This window comes from Bombus terrestris, chromosome 5 (assembly GCF_910591885.1).
Source record: "Bombus terrestris chromosome 5, iyBomTerr1.2, whole genome shotgun sequence".
In the NCBI taxonomy this organism is placed as follows: Eukaryota; Metazoa; Arthropoda; class Insecta; order Hymenoptera; family Apidae; genus Bombus; species Bombus terrestris.
In genome coordinates, this window is record NC_063273.1 from 3,874,003 (window position 1) to 3,895,930 (window position 21,928).

Consider the following 21,928-nt stretch of genomic DNA (forward strand, 5'->3'; position numbering starts at 1 on the left):
AGAAAATTCAAAGTTTTATACTTCAGGCTTGTTTCTATAACACTTCATTGCATGTTCTAATGCAGCAATCCATAGTTTCAGAAGGAAAGATTGCAGAAAAGTTTTTATATTCTAATATTATATGGTGATAGTTTTAAAACATTAATTATCTATTTGTGCAGTTACTAATGGTCACATTGATTTCAACAAGAAAATGTTATGCATTCTGCACGCTTAACAAATATACTTTTATACGTTTATTATGTATATGTAATAATATTTATTTTAATGTAACTTGCAAGCTATAAAATCTACTGTTATTTTGCTTCTACATTTTAAAATAATATTTACATGGTTCTAATCTTATTTTCTCAAAATACTTATGGATTTCATAATGTTTTCTTTAATAAAATGTTTTCAAAATAAAAGCACAAAATAATAAATGTGCCAATATATACATTTGAAACTAATATTTTTAGAGGTATGTATTAATATACGATTTATATTTTGTTAAATAATAGGGGGAGGTTTATTATTCTAATTGTCTTATTCTTGTTTCAATATTTAATCAATTTTGCAATATAATTATAAATGCAAGAAATAAATTGTTCTCTTGATGCATCCTGTATTTTTGAATAAATTATACATAATGTAAAAATATTTCTGTTACTATTAATATGCAATTGTTACATATAAGTTACAAGAGAAATAAAAGACATGTAAGAATAATTTAACAATAATATAGTTATATAGAATTACAAAGTTACATATTTGTAACAAATTCTTAATGTTGTAATTTTAAAGTAATACATTACTTGTAATATGTAAATTATTGTAGATAAAAATAAACACTTATTTTTTTATTTACAAAATGAAAAATGTTTATTTTTTTAATCCTTTACAGGTAAACATATCAACATAATTTTTTAAGCTTTGAACATCTTTTTTACCATATCTTCAAATTTCTGGTTGGCCTCTTGTAATTTTGTATTATATATTGTAAGTTGTTCTTTTATTACTTGGTTATGTGGTTCTAGACTAACAGCATATTTTAGATCAGTAACAGCATTTTCTACATCTTTCAAATTTCCACGTGCCACTCCTCTTCTGTATAATGCTTTAACGTTGTTAGCTTCTTTATTTAGAATTTTATTACATAAGGATATGGTATGTTCATAATTTTTACGACTTAATTGACACCCAGCCATATTGTTATATAATATAAGTCTCAAATTATTAATTTTAGTTTCTAATGTCTTATCTAATTCTAAATCCTGAATTGGTTCTAATGTTATTAGAATTTTACAGGCTTTACTAAATTTATAAAATGCATCCACGTATCTATGTTTCTGAAATAAACATACACCTGCTTCCTTATATTTTAAAGCTATCGAATACTTGTCTTGTGGTGACCATTCCCAAATTGGTTTATATGGTTGCACTTTATTCAATGTTATTTCGAACTTAATAACTAAACGATCATCAATGCCTTCTAACATTATATCTATTGTAACTAAACTTTTTTCCAACACCATCATCATTTGTATTGCTCGCTCAATTTGACGATCTATTTCACAATTTGCTTCACCTATAGTTAACACTTCTTTACTTATACCATGTAAAATCTGCGAGTTAAATTTGTTTTTCAAATCTTCTACAGACGCATTGATAACATTTATGTTTTCAATAACAACTTCACAAGAAGCGCAGTCAGTCGGTTTTCTCGAGAAAGTTCCTGGCTTTATTATATCTTTTCTTACAATATTATCTGCCGATTTCCACGTTTGAAGTAACATCATTTTCATTTTATTGGTCTTTACCTATATTAAGTAATATAAATTTATATGTCAGTTGATTTCATTAACCCTTAAACTGTAAAAGTATATCATCCCCGGGCTCTTTCGATAGAGTTGAGTATCTAACAAAGTAATAGGTGGAAAACCTTATTTTCCTCCCGCTTAAAAGGTTATTCGATAAAGATTGTACGATAACCTTAATTTAGAACGTTTAAGGATGTTATATGAATTTTTTGGGATTTTTTAAACAAGTATCATCTACTGAACATGAAAGACCCAAGTTTATAGTTCGAGGGTATCGTAAAAACGTTTATAGTCTAAAGGTTAGTATGAATTTATTGACTTACATATATAATCTATATAATGTATATTATATTGTAAACATATATATTGATAAATATACGTACTTCTTCATATGCAATTAATTATACATATTTCACGTGTAATTAATAATATTTACGAAATAAACAACGACACATCACTATGACGTTTCATCTAACCTTTACCAGATCTCAACTGTGACTCCATAATCCAAATATAATAATGCGCAGACGCAAACTTCATATTTATATGAATTTCGAATATATTAAAACAATGAAAAATGTTTTATTAAATATTTGTACGAATTAATATATAGCGTAGGTTAGTATTGCAAAATATATTAATTTATTAAGAATGAAATTATCTTTAGATGTATATAATAAACTAAAAACTTTATTATGCATTAAAAATAAGATTATATATACGTATATAAGACAAAAAGAATAACCGAATATTTGTTGTTGTTTGTTCGAAGATCAGACGTAAACAATCAACAATCATAACGCAAAATATATATTTAAACTCAGCTGTTCAGGATAATCGTCTAATATCTCTGTATATACTTACTTATATACATTTGGATGTACAAGTAATTAAAACTGGAACGTGATTTTAATTTTATATACAGCAGAAATAATTTAAATTTCTTTATTTTCAAAAAATTATAAACTTCACATGAACAAGGAAGGTCTTACATTAAAATAAGTTGTCAAATGTCTATATTAGTCAATATAAATAATGAAACTATTATATTTCATATGTACAATTAATAGAGCATCACGTATGAAATAAAATAAGTCGATTTCGATTAAATACCTTGTATTTCTTTTTTTATTATGAACATGTTTTACAAAGCAAAATTGTGTAATGGTGGAAATGGTGGATGGTGGTGGAGGCTGAGAACTACGGAATTAGTGTTGGTGGGGACAATTTAACAAGATCACTGGAAAAGTGAGTGCGGATAAAGGGACATCGGCACAGTAATATAAAAAGTACTTTTCAAGAGACAGCATGAGGAATTAGGCCGGCACATTCATTCATCACGTTTCTAAATACACACAAGTACACTGCACTTTCGTATGTATGCATTCAAAACGACGAACGCATATGACTCGTGTTTTCTTAAATATCTGAATAATGACCCCACCTAGTTTTTATACTCCTTATTCAATTTGCGCTCTTCTAAGAGAAACGTAGCACAAGAACCGATCAATCTTTTGTTTGTTTGTACACTTATGTCACAATTATACTTTTGCTTTATATATGTATTTTTTTATTAAAATAGGAATTAAACGTTTTTCACGCCTGCACATTTTGCTACCTTCGTTTGGATATAGAACGCAAAGAACAGTAAATACTTCTTTTTATCGTTTCAAATCCAAATATCAATATTTCATAAATGTTAGGACCTCTATATCTAAAATAAATGATATCAATTTTAATCGTTTTAAGATTTAAAGAAGATAACGAAGGTAACATCAGAAGTCGCCTAAAAATTAGTTTTACATCATTTCACTTACACAAGCAGTCTCAAAGATACGATATCCTACCAAAAGAAAATTAATTGTATTAAAATGTCGCTATGTCATTATGTATTGGTTTAGCGTGAAAATGACAAATCAGTATTATGGTAAAATTTTTTCGTTTAATGACCAATGAAAATCAATCGTACATTTGGGCTTCGAGAGAGGGATCGGATATCGGAATTCCGATCTTTTGTAAAATAGTAAATCTGCGATGTCGTTGAACTCTATTAAATATTTACAAATGAGATCGATATTAAAAGTAATGAGCAATTAATTTGTTCCGTTTTTTAACTTTTTTTCTCGTTTTTCTTGCTTTAATATTATATATCTCATAGTGCGTGCATAGGAAGGCGCAGATCAATGATTTTTTTTATTCACAACAAAAAAGTTCAGTCATACCACACCTTGCAGAGCCGACGAAAACGTGAACATGTTAGAATACGGTATTTCTTTCTTTTTTTTCCACTAACAATAATGGCGACTGGCAGATTAACAGACAGTTTGGCAGGCATGGTGAACATAAAATCAAACATATACACACGACACGATTAATCAAACCTTTTTTCTTCCTTCTTTCTCTCTATTTCTGTCACGCACAAACGCGTGCGCGCGCACGCACGCACACGTAAGACATTCACTCCGTCTTTCTTCCTTTCGACTTCCGTTTCACACCCGTGATTACTCTTACGGTATCCTTATTTTCTATATCCATGAGGTCCTATAATATTATAACGTAGGCTTTAATATGCTATACTTGTAAGCTATTCTAAAAACTACCAGCTGCGTCGCCTACGATGCGGCACAGCCATCTTAATTAATATTAGGAATATCGGCAGTGAAATTCCAATGATAGACGCGGCGGGCAGGCAGTCAGTCCAGCAAAGTCTGTGGCACTTGCGCTGCTCCGGTGCAATAACGGATTAAAAAACTTGATCTTTAATCGGGGTGCCCCGCGCGTTAATTTTTAACATTTATCATTGCGACATTCACGGCAAAATGTCTAGAAAGATAATGAATTAAAATTAGGAGGGCACCCCATTGTTCGAACAGAGCGATTCTCCATCTTTATTTCCACCATGGCACCTTCGTCATCATATTTACCATAGCTTACTAACGTCATTATCATCTGTTTTTTGTTCCTTATATTCTATATTCATTTGTTTTTTCTTTCTTTTTTGTTTCCCGTCTATTTCATTTTCTTCTTTTATTACGGTTTGTTGAAAAATAATTTTTTTTTTCTTTCTCTCTTTACAATACTTCCTTGTTTGATCGATCCGCGACGCCGCGGATCGCCGGTGTCATCGCTTGTATGATGAATCGATCGGAAAGAACGAAAAATAGCGTCGAATTGTCCGAAACATAAAAAGTTACTAAGATTACAAATCACAAATGAAATCACAGACTTTCGTTGGTGGTTTGACAGAGGGGAGGGGGCCGCACATTGCAGTTAGAACAACATTGTAGGCATTATTCTTATATCAGGAAAAGTTTTGATGGGCCTCGTATATGTTTTTATCGGGAGTATCCTGTTTCTCTTGCAGCGGGTGACCCTCGACTCGATCTATTCCCATCCATTCTCCTTGATCATGTGAGCAAGCTCGATTATAAACTTGCCCTCTTTATACTTTTGACTCGACTCGAACGCATGCTCCTACAAAATTTCCAAGCGTCGTTAGTAAATACCCGGATCGATCTACGTGCATACACGTAGCTGTCTTCTTAGAAATTCCAGAGGGAACTTACGTATTTCCACCCAAGGGTGGTCTTACAACATTCACAGTAAATATCAGCGACAGCATGAAGGCCAGTTAACAGAACTCGCTCTTCCGCAGGACCACAGCCTACATTCACCCTAAAACAACAAGAAGACCGATCATTATTCTTTATCATTTACATAAATAGCCTATCGTATCGCGACAGACCAACGGGAATAGAAGAAGAGAGACGGGCAGAATATACAGAAAGCACGAGAAGTTTCACGGGTAAAATAACGCGTCCTACTTTCCATCGCGATTTGATCTCGCCTCTCTGAAGACATTAGCATACTTACACGGAATTAAAGAGATAGGCACGACCTTGACTGCCCTGGAAGGACTGCAATCAAAAGGAAAAAGCCTGTATAGTAGACTGCGCATAGTTGCACACATATGTAGAAGATATATAGGTGCATAAACACGCACAATACAGGTATACATCGATGTGTGCAGAGCTCGGAAATGAATGCGAGAAGTCTGTTCGTTACCTGATCTAGCACGGCTCACCTTAGAGATGAGTTCGTCGTGGTTGGCGAGGTGAGCACGGCAGTGAATGCACGAATAAGTGCGGTGACACGAGGGCAGGTATGCTTGAAAAGTTTTGACCATGATGGCGTATCCAAACAAGCAAAGAAATCTTCGCCCTTGTCTTCTTCTTCTTCTTCGTCGTCGTCGTCGTCGTCGTCGTCGTCGTCTTCGTCGTTAATTTGTCTCCTTCTTTTTCTTATCAAGTGTCCAGACGCCTCAATTCTTTTTCTCGACCTTCGTCTCGTCCTTCCTCTTTTTTCGTTCGTGAAAACGTCTGGCCGTTAACCAGTGACCGATTAATATATCAAATTTTTTCCAATCGCGGGGTGGTGGTGCAAGAGTGGCCCCGTTCACCGCCGCTTCGTACTCCGATCAGCTGTTGAGCTGGTTCAGACAGCGCCGGTTCGGGGACACCTGTCAATAAACATCATTATTAGTAGTCAATATATACTCGCCGCTCTTCTCTTTGTATCTCTAATCATAGCAATTCTTATTACGGAGAGTTATAAGATCGACTGTGTGTTGTGCAACTTAAAATTACGCGCTTATAACATCTACGATGACGACGCGCGTTGTATGCCATTGTTCAGGGATAGCCGCGTGATCTAACTAACGCAATGCGTTCAATCCGATATCATTAATCTCTACCACGAACAGATGACATCTATTTGAATAGGATCATCGAGATTTTATTAAAGATAAAACGAAGCTAATATCTGTGAAAGTTAAAATACATGAAAAGGGATACCGCTTTCTTCTGGAAGAGTGAAAATAAACAGAGAAAAAGGAAGAAAAATGAAAGCTCTCTAATAGCCGTAATATCTTAAGGTAAAATATAGCTATATACTCGAGTCGAGTAAACAAAGGCAGTCACGTGCGAAATGGACTAAAATTACATTCGTTTGGCCATTAAAAATAAAACAAACATTGGCTTCTAAGCGTCTTCTTCAGAATCCGCGTTCTCGTTACGTTGTACGCTCCACACACTATTTACTCGCTATCATGTATATTTATTCCATAACTATCAGTTCCGAGTTATTTATAACGGCCTGTTAAATAACGTGCGTGCTCTGGCTCCAAGCACGTTAAACCGCGCGCTGTGGCTTACTATTTGAGTGTACTATGGAAAACCAACAGCTGAGAAGAAGAAGAAGCAAAGGAGGGAGGAAAAATCTCAATACGGTTGCCGCATCGCGTCGGTAAGATAAAGAGAAAAGCAGAAAAAGTATAGATAACATATGGTGCACCGCATATATGAAAATAAGAAATGCATACGCGCGCACAGCGGCGGAACAGCGAAACTGCTTGAACATTTTGAAGCGCAATAGCATTGATGTACGCTCCATATCGAGCGACCGGCTACGCCACGTGCTGGCGTGTGTTCAAACAAAGAAAGGAGACAAGGTCTTTATTATGATGCACCTAAAGAAAGACTTCTTTATAAGGATCGAGGAAGCACGGGCCAGTCTCTCTTCTTGTTAAACGTTCACGCTTCCAACCTGTTTCTATACAATGTTTTTTCTTTCTTTTTGAGATCACACGATCTTAATATGAGAATCATTTGGAGAGAGAAAACTTTAAAATGTGGAAAGGGAAAGGATTTTATGAATAGCATTTGTACGACTTTAACCAGAATCTTTGGTTTAATAGAAATTTAAAAAAAGATCCTTTTAGGTAGGCGGTTGAACGAGGTTTGTAAAATGTTTGGAGAAAATACAGTGACCCTGGATAGAAAGGTAATTTTGTGAAAATCATTTCCAAATTCCAAGTCAAGGATGTTTAACGAACGATGCATCCCGCAGCAGAGGCACTCAGGGGTTGCCATATACTTGTAGTTCTTAAATGCAACTGCATCCTGTTGTACCTTACTGTGACCTTGAGCTGTCTGAAGGCCGCTGTACTCATCGTCAGAATCGTCAAGTTTCTTTCATATTTATCTGCTAAAGATACTGAAACAAAAGCGTAGCATTTGGTTTGAAACGTCAATGTAAATTGTGCTTCAGGCAATCTCGAAAGAAAACGATTTCTATCTATCTATAGATACATCGTCGAAGCCTTCTTGAAAAGAAAAATCTCGAAGCAGGACGATCTTCGTTTTCTCCAGCGCCCATTGCCCAAAATTAATAACGCGAAAGATGGAGAGAGAAAAAACTAAGAATATCAACAACGCTGTAATTCAGTTCAAGGCCTCGAAATAAAATGTAACATCGTTCATTAATATGAATGTGAAGTGCATCATAATTATGATAATCTCGTTTCCATATTGTATTGAAAAAGACACACACACACACACATATATAGTGGCGAACGTACGAATAAAAATAAGAGAGCTTTTGTTTTGTTAGACCTAGCGAGGTGTTCCTGCTTTATAAGAATGAAAGAACGGTAACCTCTTATTTGGATTAGAGAGCCAGACGCTTTCTGCGGCTTTAACCCGTATCCTCCTCTCCTTCCTCTTTTTTCCTTCTTCAATCCTTCTTCGTCACGTCCTTTTCTTCGCCTACGTTCCCTCTCTTTCTCTTTCTTTCCGTCCTCCTCGTTCTCTTTCTTTCTCAGCTTGAATCAATCGAAACAATGATTCGTCGTGGCCTTGCGATAACGGTACTATGTACTTCACTTTTCAGGCTTATGGCAGCGCGCGGAATTAACAGCCTGTGTGACACAATCGCCGGACACACTTCCTGCTGTATTATTTCTGACGCGTGAGAGTCACTCTAAAGACCATAAAAAAAAGGAAAAGAATGCGACGTAATTAAAACAAATTATAGCTCTGTTCAATTTCTTGAAACTAATTTTACTTTCTGTATGTTCAAACTCGTGGCACGTAGTTTCTTTACTAATTGAAATTAGCATATTTGAAATGGAACAACTTGAAAGAGAATGACGCTTCAAGACGATTTTAATCTGCCGAAAAGTAAATCGATACAATAATTCGATTCATATTTTATTTTGAATGTCGACAAGGCACCGATCGGTCTGACAGAATAAAAGCGTACCTTACTTTCATTCACAAATACGTAAAACCGTTATCGGTTCGCGCGTGTTACATTTAAAGATAGGAATTCGCATTTGCGAACGATTATCTGCTAGGGTTAAGCTTGAAACGTAGTTTCATATCTAAATGCATAAAGTTATCTAATGGAACGACGCAGTAGTCCATAATTATTTCAAATACTAAGAATATGAATTATAAAAATTATAATTATATTTATAGACTCTATAGACTCTATAGACTAACAAATTACGAGGACAATGATTAATATATGATAACTTGTAGCTTGTAATGTTTTGCTGACAATATTAACTGAATCGTGCAAAACAGCGCAGGAACTCTTGAATAAAAACAGGAATAGAACCCTTTAAATATAATGTACGATATAATAAAAGACGCTTCTAAGGTTAGATTAAAAAATTTCTTAGGCATCTCCTCGAGCATCCTTGAATACACTGACGATAAAGAACAACTGTATAGAATGGTGGCGCGGTTCGATGGCCGCGGACTATGAATCCGCAGAGAGGCCGTACAGCAAGAAAGAAGTTTCCCGACGAATTGTTGGGAACAAAGAGATGGAACACCGAGTCAATACACGGCCCAAGGTCATTGCTACCCGTCGCCGGCGCATCCTCGGAATTTCCGATTTTCTTGTCATCCTTTTTTTCCCCGTGCCATGCCGGTGCAGACGGCGTGCGCCGTGCGAGCCCACCTCGCCAATGAATAAGACACGAAGAATCCAGTGAAAGCCCGTTTCTACCCGCGATAGACGCTTTTTCCTTTTTCTTCACCTGCTGTTGATATATGATGCGTGTTATGTACTTACTACAGACGAAGCGTGCAATAGGGAAACACGTGGAACAGATGTCGTGCGGTGCAAACTGCGTAACCCTAAAGCGTACAGTTCACTCTCGAAAACTGAGTTGCGCAGCGAACAACTTCTAGTTGCGAAGTTGCAAACAGTCGCACACACGTTTTAGAGCGCGTGAGTGAGTCATAACAGTAACTCACGATGTTTACAGACAATGAAACTTATTTTTAAAAATGGTCATGTTTCCGTTCACCTTGTTCCAATACTAAAAGCAAAGGAAGGAATTTTATAAAATCGAAGGAGCATAGAAAACCATTTGGACGTTTACGTTTCGGTCGTGTTTTCATCGAGCGACAGAAACCTTACGATATTCGGTAGGATGATAAGATAAACGATTGGATTCTTCTGATACTAAAGATAGATATCGACACCAGAATTTCAGGACATCCGTAGACATTAGATAAAACGAAATAACCATTTATGCGATACACCGAACGTTTATCGGGAATTGAACGACGCATATGCTTTGATGTTTCAAAAGGTGAATCGATAAAACAGAAATTTTACGTCGTACCTTATGTATCCTTTGATTTCTGCTTTAATTTTAAATTTATATGCCGTTTCAAGTATTAGTTACAAACGTGCATATTTATGAACATGTTTTTACGCGCGTTCCATGTAAATGTGTCTTACATGAATCTAATACGCTTAGAAGATCACGAGAGGCAAAAAAAAACGACTTATAACTTGATATACATACATGGAATTATTGAGAAATGTCGTTTCTTTCGAGAATTCAGGGTCAATAAAGAGGCAATTTGTAAAATGGTAAACAATATTGTGTCAAGATAAACGCAATAAAGATCTAAACAGATGATTAGATTAAATACCGATTAAGCTTTCGCAAAGGTTAACAGTCAGCGGTAAATGCAATCGATATAAATATTGTATATCTTATCGGGTTTTTCCAATCAGGCGTGAAGTTTTTTTTCGGATGATCTCTACGTTAATATCATATAAGAAACATTCTCTTAACGTGAAATGATAACAATTGCAATGAGCTAGATCGTTAATTTCTCGATCGAAAGTTCGTCGAGTGACTTTCGCAGATTTTCGATTCGATATAAATAACGGAGATAGAATGAAAGAAAACCTTTCAACGACATTATCGCGGAATCTTCCCGCGGGAAATTTAATCGGCGCGAAAGATAATCAGGTTAGAGGAAAATTTCGTTAAGGCTTGCATTCTTCCCATCGATAATTTCACGTTTGCACGGCCAACTTATCCATTTTTAACTTAACCGGTAACTCTATCGATAACATTAAACTTCTCGACCGACAGAGCGATCGTGCACGCATTTCAAATAAAGAAGAAGGTGTTTTCGCTAGAAAATTATTCAATCATTTTTATTCAGATGTACACGTGTCTAGAATAGAAATAATTAATCATTTGCCTTATAATATCGAATAATATCGATGGAAATTTGTGATTACAATCTCGTTCCGACGAAGGAAAATTACATTCGTAAAGATATCTAATTTGAACTCTAATTTTAATTTCTTATGACTAAATAAATATTATGTACAATATGATATTACATCAGCGACTAACTAAATAACTGAATGTTCGCTCAAATAACTATGTACTAAAAAAGTCATAGAGCAAGGAGTTAACATCGACCATGAACGTTGAAAACGACGCGATGTTCATTTATTCTTCCCAATTGAAACCGACAACCGAACTAAACCGAACCGATCGTTTTGCCACTGTTCGCGTAGATGTTCGATTCATATTGACCAGCATCCCAAATGGCACCGAATGGACTACTCTATCAGAATCGTAAATTGAAACGATCGTAAAGATTCATGAAGCGTCGTTAAATAACACTTATGTTAATGATCGTTCGCGCACACATACGCGTACGACGACGCACAAAATTGTTTCAATCTAGTAGAAATGTGACGACCGTCGTAATAAAAGCACATGGATATATGGCTGACGGCCAACGGTACAAAAATTCTTGCCGATTCTAATTTGGTCCCGATGTCGAGGTACGATCCTCCACGTCCACGTATTATTGTTCTCGGCTCCATTGAATAAGGAGTTGCGGCCATCTTCGACTAAACTTCATTCAACGGAGCCAACACATACCACACGCATCATGTGGTAACCCAATACAAACACGTGACGAGCGCGCGATTATTCGGGATGCTGTTACAGCGAAATCACTATCGAGTAGATTAAGCTGAAACTATCGAAGTTCGCGAGGAGTCGCGTAGCACCTGTTTCAAGGACCTCGGCGAACCTTGCGTTCGTGTACCGTAGCCGTCTAACCAGAAATCAATTTTAATCGATTTCATGCTCGGCCAGCCATCTAAACTCTTCGGTGAACCGAATGTACGTATTTGTTTGGAAATTTTGATACTTCTATTAAGTTCTAGATGGCTACACCATAGACTAAGAGCTAGTACACAATATAACATAATAGGCTTCCCCTTAACCTTTCACTAACTCGATATAACAGGTAAGGTTAGTATAATAAAGTTGATATAAGCAGCTTAAAAAGTGCTAGTAAATACGCTCTAATTTCCACTAGAGGTCGAACGTACGAGTTCCATGCGAATTGACTACAATTCCTCATTTGTTTTTTACTGTTCGAGCATTTTTACGCCGACTAATTTGCAGTAGAATTATCGTATCGATTCCAAATATGTATAAAACAATCGTTACGTTATAACGTAGACAAGGGTAATCCATGCAAATGTGTTGCACACGTATCACGATGCCATTTAGTGAGCCATTAATTGCATAGGTTGAAAATTATCAGGCTCTTATATTTGATACGGCGTAAAACCAAGAAACGAGCATTCTTCCGACAAAAACTACCGACTGCATCGATAAAGCATTTCCGTGACATAATCGAGAATCTACACGCGACCGATAATTCACATGCAAAAGAAAGTGTTGCATGAACGAATCACATACATGTCTAGATACGTATGTATATTCTTTGCATATTTCATGTATATTTCATGTATTCTGTTTGTATTCATAGAATGTTGTCCATCGTTTAAGTGGCGCCATTTATAAGTTGTCGTTTAAAATGACGAGTGGCTACAGAAGCGTTGAAAACATATTTCAAGCACATAGACGATACTTCTCTAAGAATACAGACGATCGTATATTTCGATAAAAATATTAGTTATTCTTAATTCTCAAGGTAAGTCTTCAAATTCTACATGATGACTATAGTGCCGGTCAATTACATATGTACGTGTATGTAGTCGTACAATTTCATTTCGTAATAATTTCATTTCGTTCCTGTCGGATTTCATTTCGAGTTCACAACTTTATTGACGTACGTACGTACACACACACACACACACACACACACACACACACACACACACACACACACACACACACACACACACACACACACACACACACACACACACACACACACAAAACTGAGGATACGATCGTGATCGACTACAGCGATAAACGAGATATCGATAATCTCCATGATGTAAAAGAAGGATGGAAGACGCGCTATGTTGTAGTTCGATATGGCACGCGCGATAATCGATAACTCTTTTCAACGACTAACCCTATACGGAAAAGGGTTAAATGATCGTGAACAGTGGCGTTCGCGAGAAGGCAATCACGTGTTTGACCCACGATCGACGGAACACGCATCGCGGGTCATGCAATACAGTCACGACTCCGCGCGTCATCGCGTGTATTGACAAAATGTTTTCTATTGCATATCACATGCAAGGCGGTACACGGTGATACGGCCTTAACTTGGATTACATGCAGAGACGACGTAGATCAACGTCTTTCATGATAACAGACCCACAGAAAAAAAAAATAAAAAGAGAAACAGCGAAGGATCACAGTTTTTACAAACATTTGCCAAGTAGCTTACACACGATAATGTTTACGTTTTGCACAATCTGTTTACACTAGAATACAACGTAGTAAAGTCTCCCGATCTTTACAAACTGACCTTTTCCTGAAAAACAGGCTTCTCTTTTGCATTGATAAAAAGAAATAGAAGTTCGAGGTGCTACTTCCTATCTGAAAAAAGATATTTATTATCGACGAACTTACTCAGCAGACGGTAGACGGCACAAATGTACACGTAGAATTAAGCAAACATTCGTATTGCGATAATGTCGTACGTTTAGAAAAATTAACACGCTCGAATATTGGCCAGGGTTCAATTCCTCGGTTGATAAAAGGTCGGAAAATTTCAACGAGAAGGTTCGATGTCAATGGATGTACACTTAATTCAGAATAAGGACACGGAAAGAAAGAAACGTAACAGCAAAATCGAATATTTACGACGTTTACACGTATGTATAGTCTCCGCATTCGAATTTCACAGTTCGTATCTCGCTATAAAAACTGAAGATAGACGACACGTAACGTACGTGAGCGTAAAAAGATCAACGTTTGGATACGAATAAATACTATGCGCGACTAACGATATATTGTATAGAAACGAACGTCAAAAAATAAAAAGCATATGAGAAGTAAAAACAAGGGGATTGCGTATTATACATTTTCTACGAAGATTCGCAATGTTACAAGAGCGAGGTACGTGGGTTCGAAAAAGCTGTTGATTTCTGGCTAAGTGTAAATAGCGAATGTACGCACTTGGAACACCAAGTGCACCATAAACACAAACATTAGTGATAAAGAAACGAGTAACGTTGCGTTGTTTCCCTCTTTATCTCGTCGACAAGGATTTAACACGTTTTACGCGACGATCAAAATATCTCTCGCTGATAATACGATGTAAACAATGAGTCCTGATAGAATTTCGTATGGTACGATTTAATAAGAAACGTATATGTAAATATAAAGTAGGAAGAATACCATTTTATCGTTATTTTTCGCGAGTATTTCAATTTTATTCCAACACGACGCCTTTATGCAGATTAGTTCGTAAGAAACATCGTCGACTTACGTTCCCTTTAGTCGTCGTGCAACGACGATATCTCTTCTCCCTTGTCTTCCATTGAATGCACAGGAAGATATGGCTTTAATAAATCACGCAGACCTCTCGAATAGGGATAAGAATCCGACAGTGCATCGTAAGCAATAAACATTTCCATAAAAAAGAAAATCTGATTTCATGAATTTCTCAATACTTTGACCATTTCCATTAGCCCAATTCACAAAACATCTTTGAACTTCATATCGGAAACCTGAGAAAGAAACAAATTCTATTAAATTCTATTTCGATGCTAAGCTAAAATAATCGACGGTAGACACGTTGCGACCCGATATAAAGTGAGAAAGGTAATGCAATCCAGATATCATTCGGCCAGTTATTTCTACGAGAAGTGACCACGGATTTGTTTCTTTGTTCCTGAACACGTTACTTACCAAGAGAACGCTATCGATCCATATGTTATGGTAAACGTAAGATCGCGACTAGGAACCAAAATATTCGAAGATATTTCGTGCACGCAGCAACCGAAAAATTTCAAGCAGACATCCGCAACGGGAGGAACAAGCTCACACGTAATCGCCTAGTGCGTATATTCATACATCCGTGTATTTCCCCCACGAGTAAGGGAAAGAAAGAGAGAGAGAGAGAAAGAGAGAGAACAATGACTCTAAAGACGTCGCGTTGCGCGCGTTTTCTTCGCAACAAGTTTTACATTACACGCCGCGGCGTGGCGGGACTGAACGACGAGCAACGGCGTGTTCTCGCTTAGCATACAGATAACTCTTTCGTTGAGCAAGGTGCACGATCGTTTTATAAATAATTCGCGCGGACGTCTAAAAGCGCCAAGATTGTTGAACCACGAGCAAGATTGCATGCAAGAACAACGAGTAATTATATACAATATAACGGTGCCATGCACACCACGCGAAGGAAGAAACGGACCGCGATAAGAGTGAACGCGTTGCTGCGAATATTTTTTTCCAATCGCGTTGAAGCTACTAGCGAAATCTTTTAAGTTTGAAATCAAAAATTTTGTTAAGAAAATTTCGCTCTTTTAATATCGTTACGTTAAGATTTATGAAAATTTAACGACTAATTGGTCATAAATCAGGACTAAATATGAGCAGTTAGCGAGGTAGGCTCTATACCAGGAATGCACGTAATCCTAGGTCAGACAACCATAAAAGTGAGTCATTAATATCCTAAATGCCGGAGTTTTGTTCTATGAAAACAAAAATGGTGGGGAGAACAAACACGTGAACGTGAATATATAAACCTAACTAAGTACGGCTACTGATTCATGGTAAATAACACAAAAGGAAAACGCACGAATTGCGTAGCGTACATGTGGCGGTGTGTTGGACAAGCGTATGCATGAGTACGAATGAATCATACTTCCGAGCAAATCGTTGAACGACGATTCAATAACCCAGCTGGCTTTTTTGCCGTGCAGATTTACATTTCATCGCGACGACTCGTTGAACATAATTAGTGATCCGCTCGTACTGACAACGTTCGACGAACCAAGATAACCATGATAATAGGAAATCTAAACCTTAAGTTCCAGGATTTTGGTTAGCTTTCTAAAACGTATTACGAAAGACAAGTACTACATTATCAAATCGATGAGCACAAAGCGAATAGCCTCTTTCCTATTAGGGCTCGTTATTGGTGGTCAGCGTTTTCTTTCATCCTTGTTCTCCCTAAACTCCTCCTTCCTTGTATCTACATATATATCTGTATGTATTCCAGACTCGAGTAAACATATACATATCCGTGCTTATATTTACATATAGTATGTACGGCTTCGACTATTGGCTCGTCAACTACGAGTAAAATCAAACAAAAACGGTGATGCACTACGTGAGAGCGACGAAAACACTACGTCTTTCTCTCCTTCTTATTTACCTCGTAAATACATTAGGAAATAATAAAAAGAATAAGCAAGGGGAGATATGCGGGTATCTTTTTATCGATACTTGGAATAGCCGCGAACTTAAATTTCGTGTAAAGATGGCATGTTCCAGGTATGTCATAATCATAATCATTCCATTGTTTTCGATGTCTATCGTAGCGAACGTTTGAAACGTTTCAATTATATGCATGGAACAGTGAATGGACTTCATATTTATCCATGTCCCTATTATTCCAAGCAATGGCCACCGGACAAGCAGACCAATGGCGCGTGGCAAGGACTTCAAATACAATCCGGAATATATGTTCCAGATAAAGAATATAATCCAATCTGTAACGAAGCATCGCATGGGATCGCTGGAATCAGTAGAAAAAATCCAGTATCGTGATCTAATCCGTTCGTCTGGTCGCTTTGAAAAAAAGAAATAATGTTTTTTTAAATATGCATTAGAATTGCTATATCCTGTCTCCAGTTTGGTTTTTTTTTTTTTAATTACGTAAACTCGCAATCTTCTGTTGTACAATCGTTACAATGCAAAAAAATGAGAGAACGATTTGAAAAAAAAAGCGAAGTCAAGTTGCGTAGGTCACGCACGTACAACGAACCAGTGCAGCGGTAGAGTGATAAATGATAGTGAGGTTTTTGATCGCAAGCCCGCCGAGCCCCACTACCATGAGAGACGAGTTTAATCAAGTGCGTGCGAAGAAAATAATATGTGCGTTAGTTTATAGTTCGGTAATAAAGAACGTTTCTAACGGAAGTTTACTTGTGTAGTATAACTGTACGAATTATGAATGGGAATCTTCATGTAATTTGTCACGTTTTACCAGCTATTATGACTAACTAGAAATACATTCCTAGAATTAAAGGTCGTTCGTAACGTTTCCCGATGTTGCAAGATTTTCTTTCACGTACGAGAGCGATTATAATTAAGCACAATCATCGCTAAACATTTAGCAATATAGTAATTCTAACACGTATATTTAGCAGCAAATCGTAATAAATTACCATTGTGTAAAAATACGTCCGTTATATTACCGAATACACGTAAAAATAGCGTATAAAAAGAGAAACGAAATTGGATGTTATTTATAGATCCCTATAAAAGTGTCATAATTGTTTTCGGTTATACCTTTTCGGTATATTTGATAAATATAGATCAGAAAGGAATGTTACATAAATAACAGTCGTTCGACAATTTATTGTTAATTATTAAAAAGTTATAAGAAAGATAGGAAGATAGCGATAAAAAACTTCAGGTAACTATTATACGTAACAATAAGAATAGTAAAGTTTACTTATAAACTCTATTTCATTTCAATGAATTTTTTGTATCAACTTACTTAATATAATTTTTCTTACGAAATTCTCTATGCAAGTCTTCCTCTCATACGCCATATTCTTAATACAACTATAAAAGATCACTGTTTATACAGCATTTTATTTTTCTTATTTATTTCTATAAAACTTACTCAAAAAGTTTGGCTGGCAAAACTTATACCCATCCAGTATAGGCGAGGGTTTACGCTTGCGTACATGTATAACGCAAACGCGTCGAATATAACCCTTCACCTTATCCCAACCGCTAGCGACTCAGCAGGGATAAGTTTAAAGATTGTAAGAGGCATTGCCCTGACTGGCGTGGTCGCCAGCGAACAGAGCCTCTGCTGGGAAATGACAGAGGAAGAAAAAAAGCAAGAGAAAAACAAGACCCCCTCGGAGCGTTCTGGAACATGCGTTGGCCAGCCTGCTAGATGGTTCTATCGCGCGCAGCCCAGCTGACAGCCCAATCAGCTGTAAACGTACACAAAAGCGTCGTCCAACAGGTCCATGGAGGACGCGTTCATGGAAACAGAAAATTCGATGCGTTTGCTTGCTTGAAATATTCAACGACTATAACAGAATTAAAAAAGACTTGAAAAATTGGCTATATCGAAGCGTAACGCGTTACGGAAAGATAATAACAACAAGCCACTAATTAGTCATAATTGTACTGGAATTCCCACTTTTAGAAAATTTAAATAACTGTGTATAACGATTAGAGAAACGATCGTTACAGGTAGTGTTTTTATTCGAGAGTATGTATTTCGTGGAACTTCTTTTATACATGATACGCGAATACGTAAAATATCGGTATCATGTTACTCAACGTGTATATTTTGCTTTGTTCGGTGGACGTCAAAATTTAAGACTAGAACTACAGGATTTGTATCAAGAAAATCAAAATGAAGAATTTATAAAAAAAAATATAATATAAAACTACAAATTATACATGCACCGTTGTACATTATAAAATTTCTATAAAGAATTGCGAATTTCAAGCAATCTGGTAGTCCTTGTATTAATATCACGGAAACACTTCCTCGTAAAAAAGCAAAATTGGTACGCATGCACTGTACAATAGTGTAAATATCTTAAGACCAAACACAAGATAATAAATAATATGAAATGAATTTACCGAAAACTTATTTGACTGCGTTCTAAAAGAACTTTCGTTATTGAGGAGGCAGAAAACGCACATACATAAAATTAATTACATAAAATTAACTAACAACTTTCTAGGGAATTACTTCTAGGAAATTTTTGGGTAAATGCTTCTTTATAAATAAGAATAGAATTAAAGTGTATCGTAAAAGTATATTATCATTCATTCATGAAAGAAAACAAAAGATTTATATTTGTTAAATAGTCAAAGAATACTTTTGCAGAGTACTGTACATATGGTAGGTGTATATTGGTATGGCCAATAGCATGGTTACGAAGGAACGAGCGAAGAACTTTCGTTGCGCGAATCAAAGTGACTGTATAGCAGCTTGGTTTGGTCGCTGTTGCCTGGCTAGACAGGAATCAAGCGAGGCTACACCACTGCAGCTTAAATAAACACCGGGAGAGGAACAAGCGCGGCGCACAGCAGCAGCTTCGAGTTTAGTTAATTCGGGTCATCGTCCTTCGTAACTCGTCGCGCATATTTAATTTTCCATGTAAAGCGTCCTGTGGACGAACGCATCACGCGGATGTCGCTTTCAAAGCGAATTGCACCTTAATATGCACTTTGTGTATATGGACATCGTCCACACACCAAACGGTTCTCGGGCTATTAAATTCGAAAGGCGCTCGATCGACTCGAGAAACCCGTAGTCAAATTGTACTCAATCGGTACAAATACAAGGAAAGTAGATATATATACTATTCCCTTTTAGAGAATTTCTGTTAACGGTATGATTTTTATAGTAAGGATCAACTTGTACCATCCATTTACTAAAAGATACAACTAGGAAAAGTCCATTTTCCAAGAGATCGTTTTAAACTTGAAAATTATTAATAATTCCATTATCTAGTAATAAAAAAGAATTTCTTTTCTTTTATTGCTGGGATAATATATGGCTTTGGGTTTTGAGGATCTTTAATAAAATACTACTAAATAAGGAGTTGATACAATTTTTGCATTGTAACATTGCTTTCGTTAAATAATTCGATATTAATAAGTAGTATCGTTTTTATAGAAGACAGAAATAAAATATTAATTAAATAAAATAAAAGATTAATTTTTGTAGATACTTCAGAATTGACAATTTTTTAGATGTCACTCTTTTAACAAATCGACGATACGTAAATGTTGATGTAAACTTGGCCAAATATTTACGATAGAAAAATCGATCGAAGTTTGGTGGTCTCGGGTGGAAACACACAGAGGGAAGAAGCAAAGCGTTACGTCAATTCCCTCTACCACTTATTGTTAGCCTTTACCACAGGTACTATGCTGGATATTATGTATGTACGGTTTTTTCAGAGCGATCGAAGCCATTCTGTACGTACGCGTTCACATACAGCAGAGAAAAGAAATGTCGCAAAAGGCTACCCGCGTACTAAAAGATAACAGTTTGAACGTTTTTAAGACGCGGCGGTTGAATCAGCTGTGAATGTGTACAAAACAAGACGGCGCGCATTATCTTGGTGAGATTGCCGGTTAAGTATCAACGAAATTATCACCACTGACGCGGAGTATTACGATGTCGTTGACATTGTGTGTAAGTGAGAAGTAATTTAAAAAATTTGAATAAAAAAAGTCGACGAATAAAAATATATACGAAAAAGAAACGAGGTAGACACACGAAAGGCTGATGGAAATGTAATGAGATGTTAGATGAGTGTAAACTAAGTATACAATGATCAATTAACAATGGAATAATAGATTCTTGTCCTACGCACACGTGCGGACGTGACGACAGAGCTATTCGATATGGCAGATTATACACTGTTACTAAGCGAAGAAAAATTGTAACTAAAGTGCACCATCAAGGTAAAAACGAAATGGGATGAGACGATTGTAAAATTTCAGGTATACGAAGTAACGGGAAAAATCGTATGGAAACGCCACACAAAATGACGGCCCTGATCTTCTCGTGGAAGGCAGCTGACAGGCCCCCGTCAGCTGAGAGCGTACACAAAGTCCAATGCCGTATGCGCACGTACTTTTAATCTGCGGCCTATTTCCAAGGGAGAGTTCACTGTCGTGCAAAATTCATATACGTTTGCACAACCCAAGATGATACTATTCTAATCACCTGAATGATTGCACATCAAATAAACAAACTTAAAGAAGAAAAAATAGTATTGCGTCGTTCCAAGCAGAGGTTGACCGAATGAAAACAGCATGGACGTTTCCTCAAATCGCGTTTCAAACATAATATTATTTGTAGAAAAATATTAACTCGAAGTAATGTACAAAATTGAAAGTTCTCGACGAATAACGATCCTTCGATTCGACGCAGATATCGTAAATAACAATTCCTGTGATAAATGCATCTATTGCACTTTCAATTGTCCAGGATACATTCGTGTACTAAATCATGTTTCACGGGACAGAGGAGATCACATGGGAAAATAGCAGTGGTGTTAAAGGTAGTGTCTGTAATGTTTTCAAAGCAAAGAAAAAACGTGTGCATAGACGAAGAGGGTGCATCGAAACAAGGGTTTACGCACCTCCATATGCATCCGTGGCCGCGGCAACGAGCGACGATGTGTGTCCTCGGCCTCTTCTCCGTCTCGAGCTTTTGATCACGGATCACGGCTTCTTCGTCTTCGCGAAATGCCACAAACAACGACGACGACAACTCGTTTTGATCATCACTAACGCGAAACAGTCGCATCCAGCGAGCACCGTACTGCTGATCGCCTCGGCGTCGTTCGATTTATTTCGGTTCGTCCGCAGGCGGGACGATATACGATGACCTATGCGCATGCGCTATTTGCGTTCGTCTATCTCCGGACATCACCGCCAGATATCGCTTATGAACAAATGCGTGTTACCTATCTTCTATTTTTTATTACATTACCAA

At 36.6% G+C, this 21,928-nt stretch overlaps 2 protein-coding genes across 3 annotated transcripts; both read right to left on the reverse strand.

The window, feature by feature from the left end:
- Positions 1 to 834: 834 nt before the first annotated feature.
- LOC100643076 (peptidyl-prolyl cis-trans isomerase FKBP62) lies at positions 835 to 2,342 on the reverse strand. The gene is made up of 2 exons (XM_003395700.4): positions 2,183 to 2,342; positions 835 to 1,799 (listed from the first exon to the last, which is right to left on the reverse strand). Exon 2 carries the CDS (start codon positions 1,782 to 1,784, stop codon positions 906 to 908), a length of 879 nt encoding a protein of 292 aa, XP_003395748.1. The 5' UTR covers positions 1,785 to 1,799; positions 2,183 to 2,342; the 3' UTR covers positions 835 to 905.
- Positions 2,343 to 2,898: 556 nt separating this feature from the next.
- LOC100642754 (protein yippee-like 1) lies at positions 2,899 to 21,776 on the reverse strand. Of its 2 annotated transcripts, none has more exons than XM_012308873.3 (5): positions 21,573 to 21,776; positions 5,884 to 6,318; positions 5,673 to 5,716; positions 5,366 to 5,474; positions 2,899 to 5,273 (listed from the first exon to the last, which is right to left on the reverse strand). In XM_012308873.3, the coding sequence occupies exons 2-5, from the start codon at positions 5,983 to 5,985 to the stop codon at positions 5,184 to 5,186; spliced, it is 345 nt and encodes a 114-aa protein (XP_012164263.1). In that variant the 5' UTR covers positions 5,986 to 6,318; positions 21,573 to 21,776; the 3' UTR covers positions 2,899 to 5,183. The 2 variants fall into 2 exon arrangements, with proteins under 2 accessions (XP_012164263.1, XP_020718816.1); XM_020863157.2 differs by lacking the exon at positions 21,573 to 21,776 and adding an exon at positions 8,295 to 8,618.
- Positions 21,777 to 21,928: the final 152 nt, after the last annotated feature.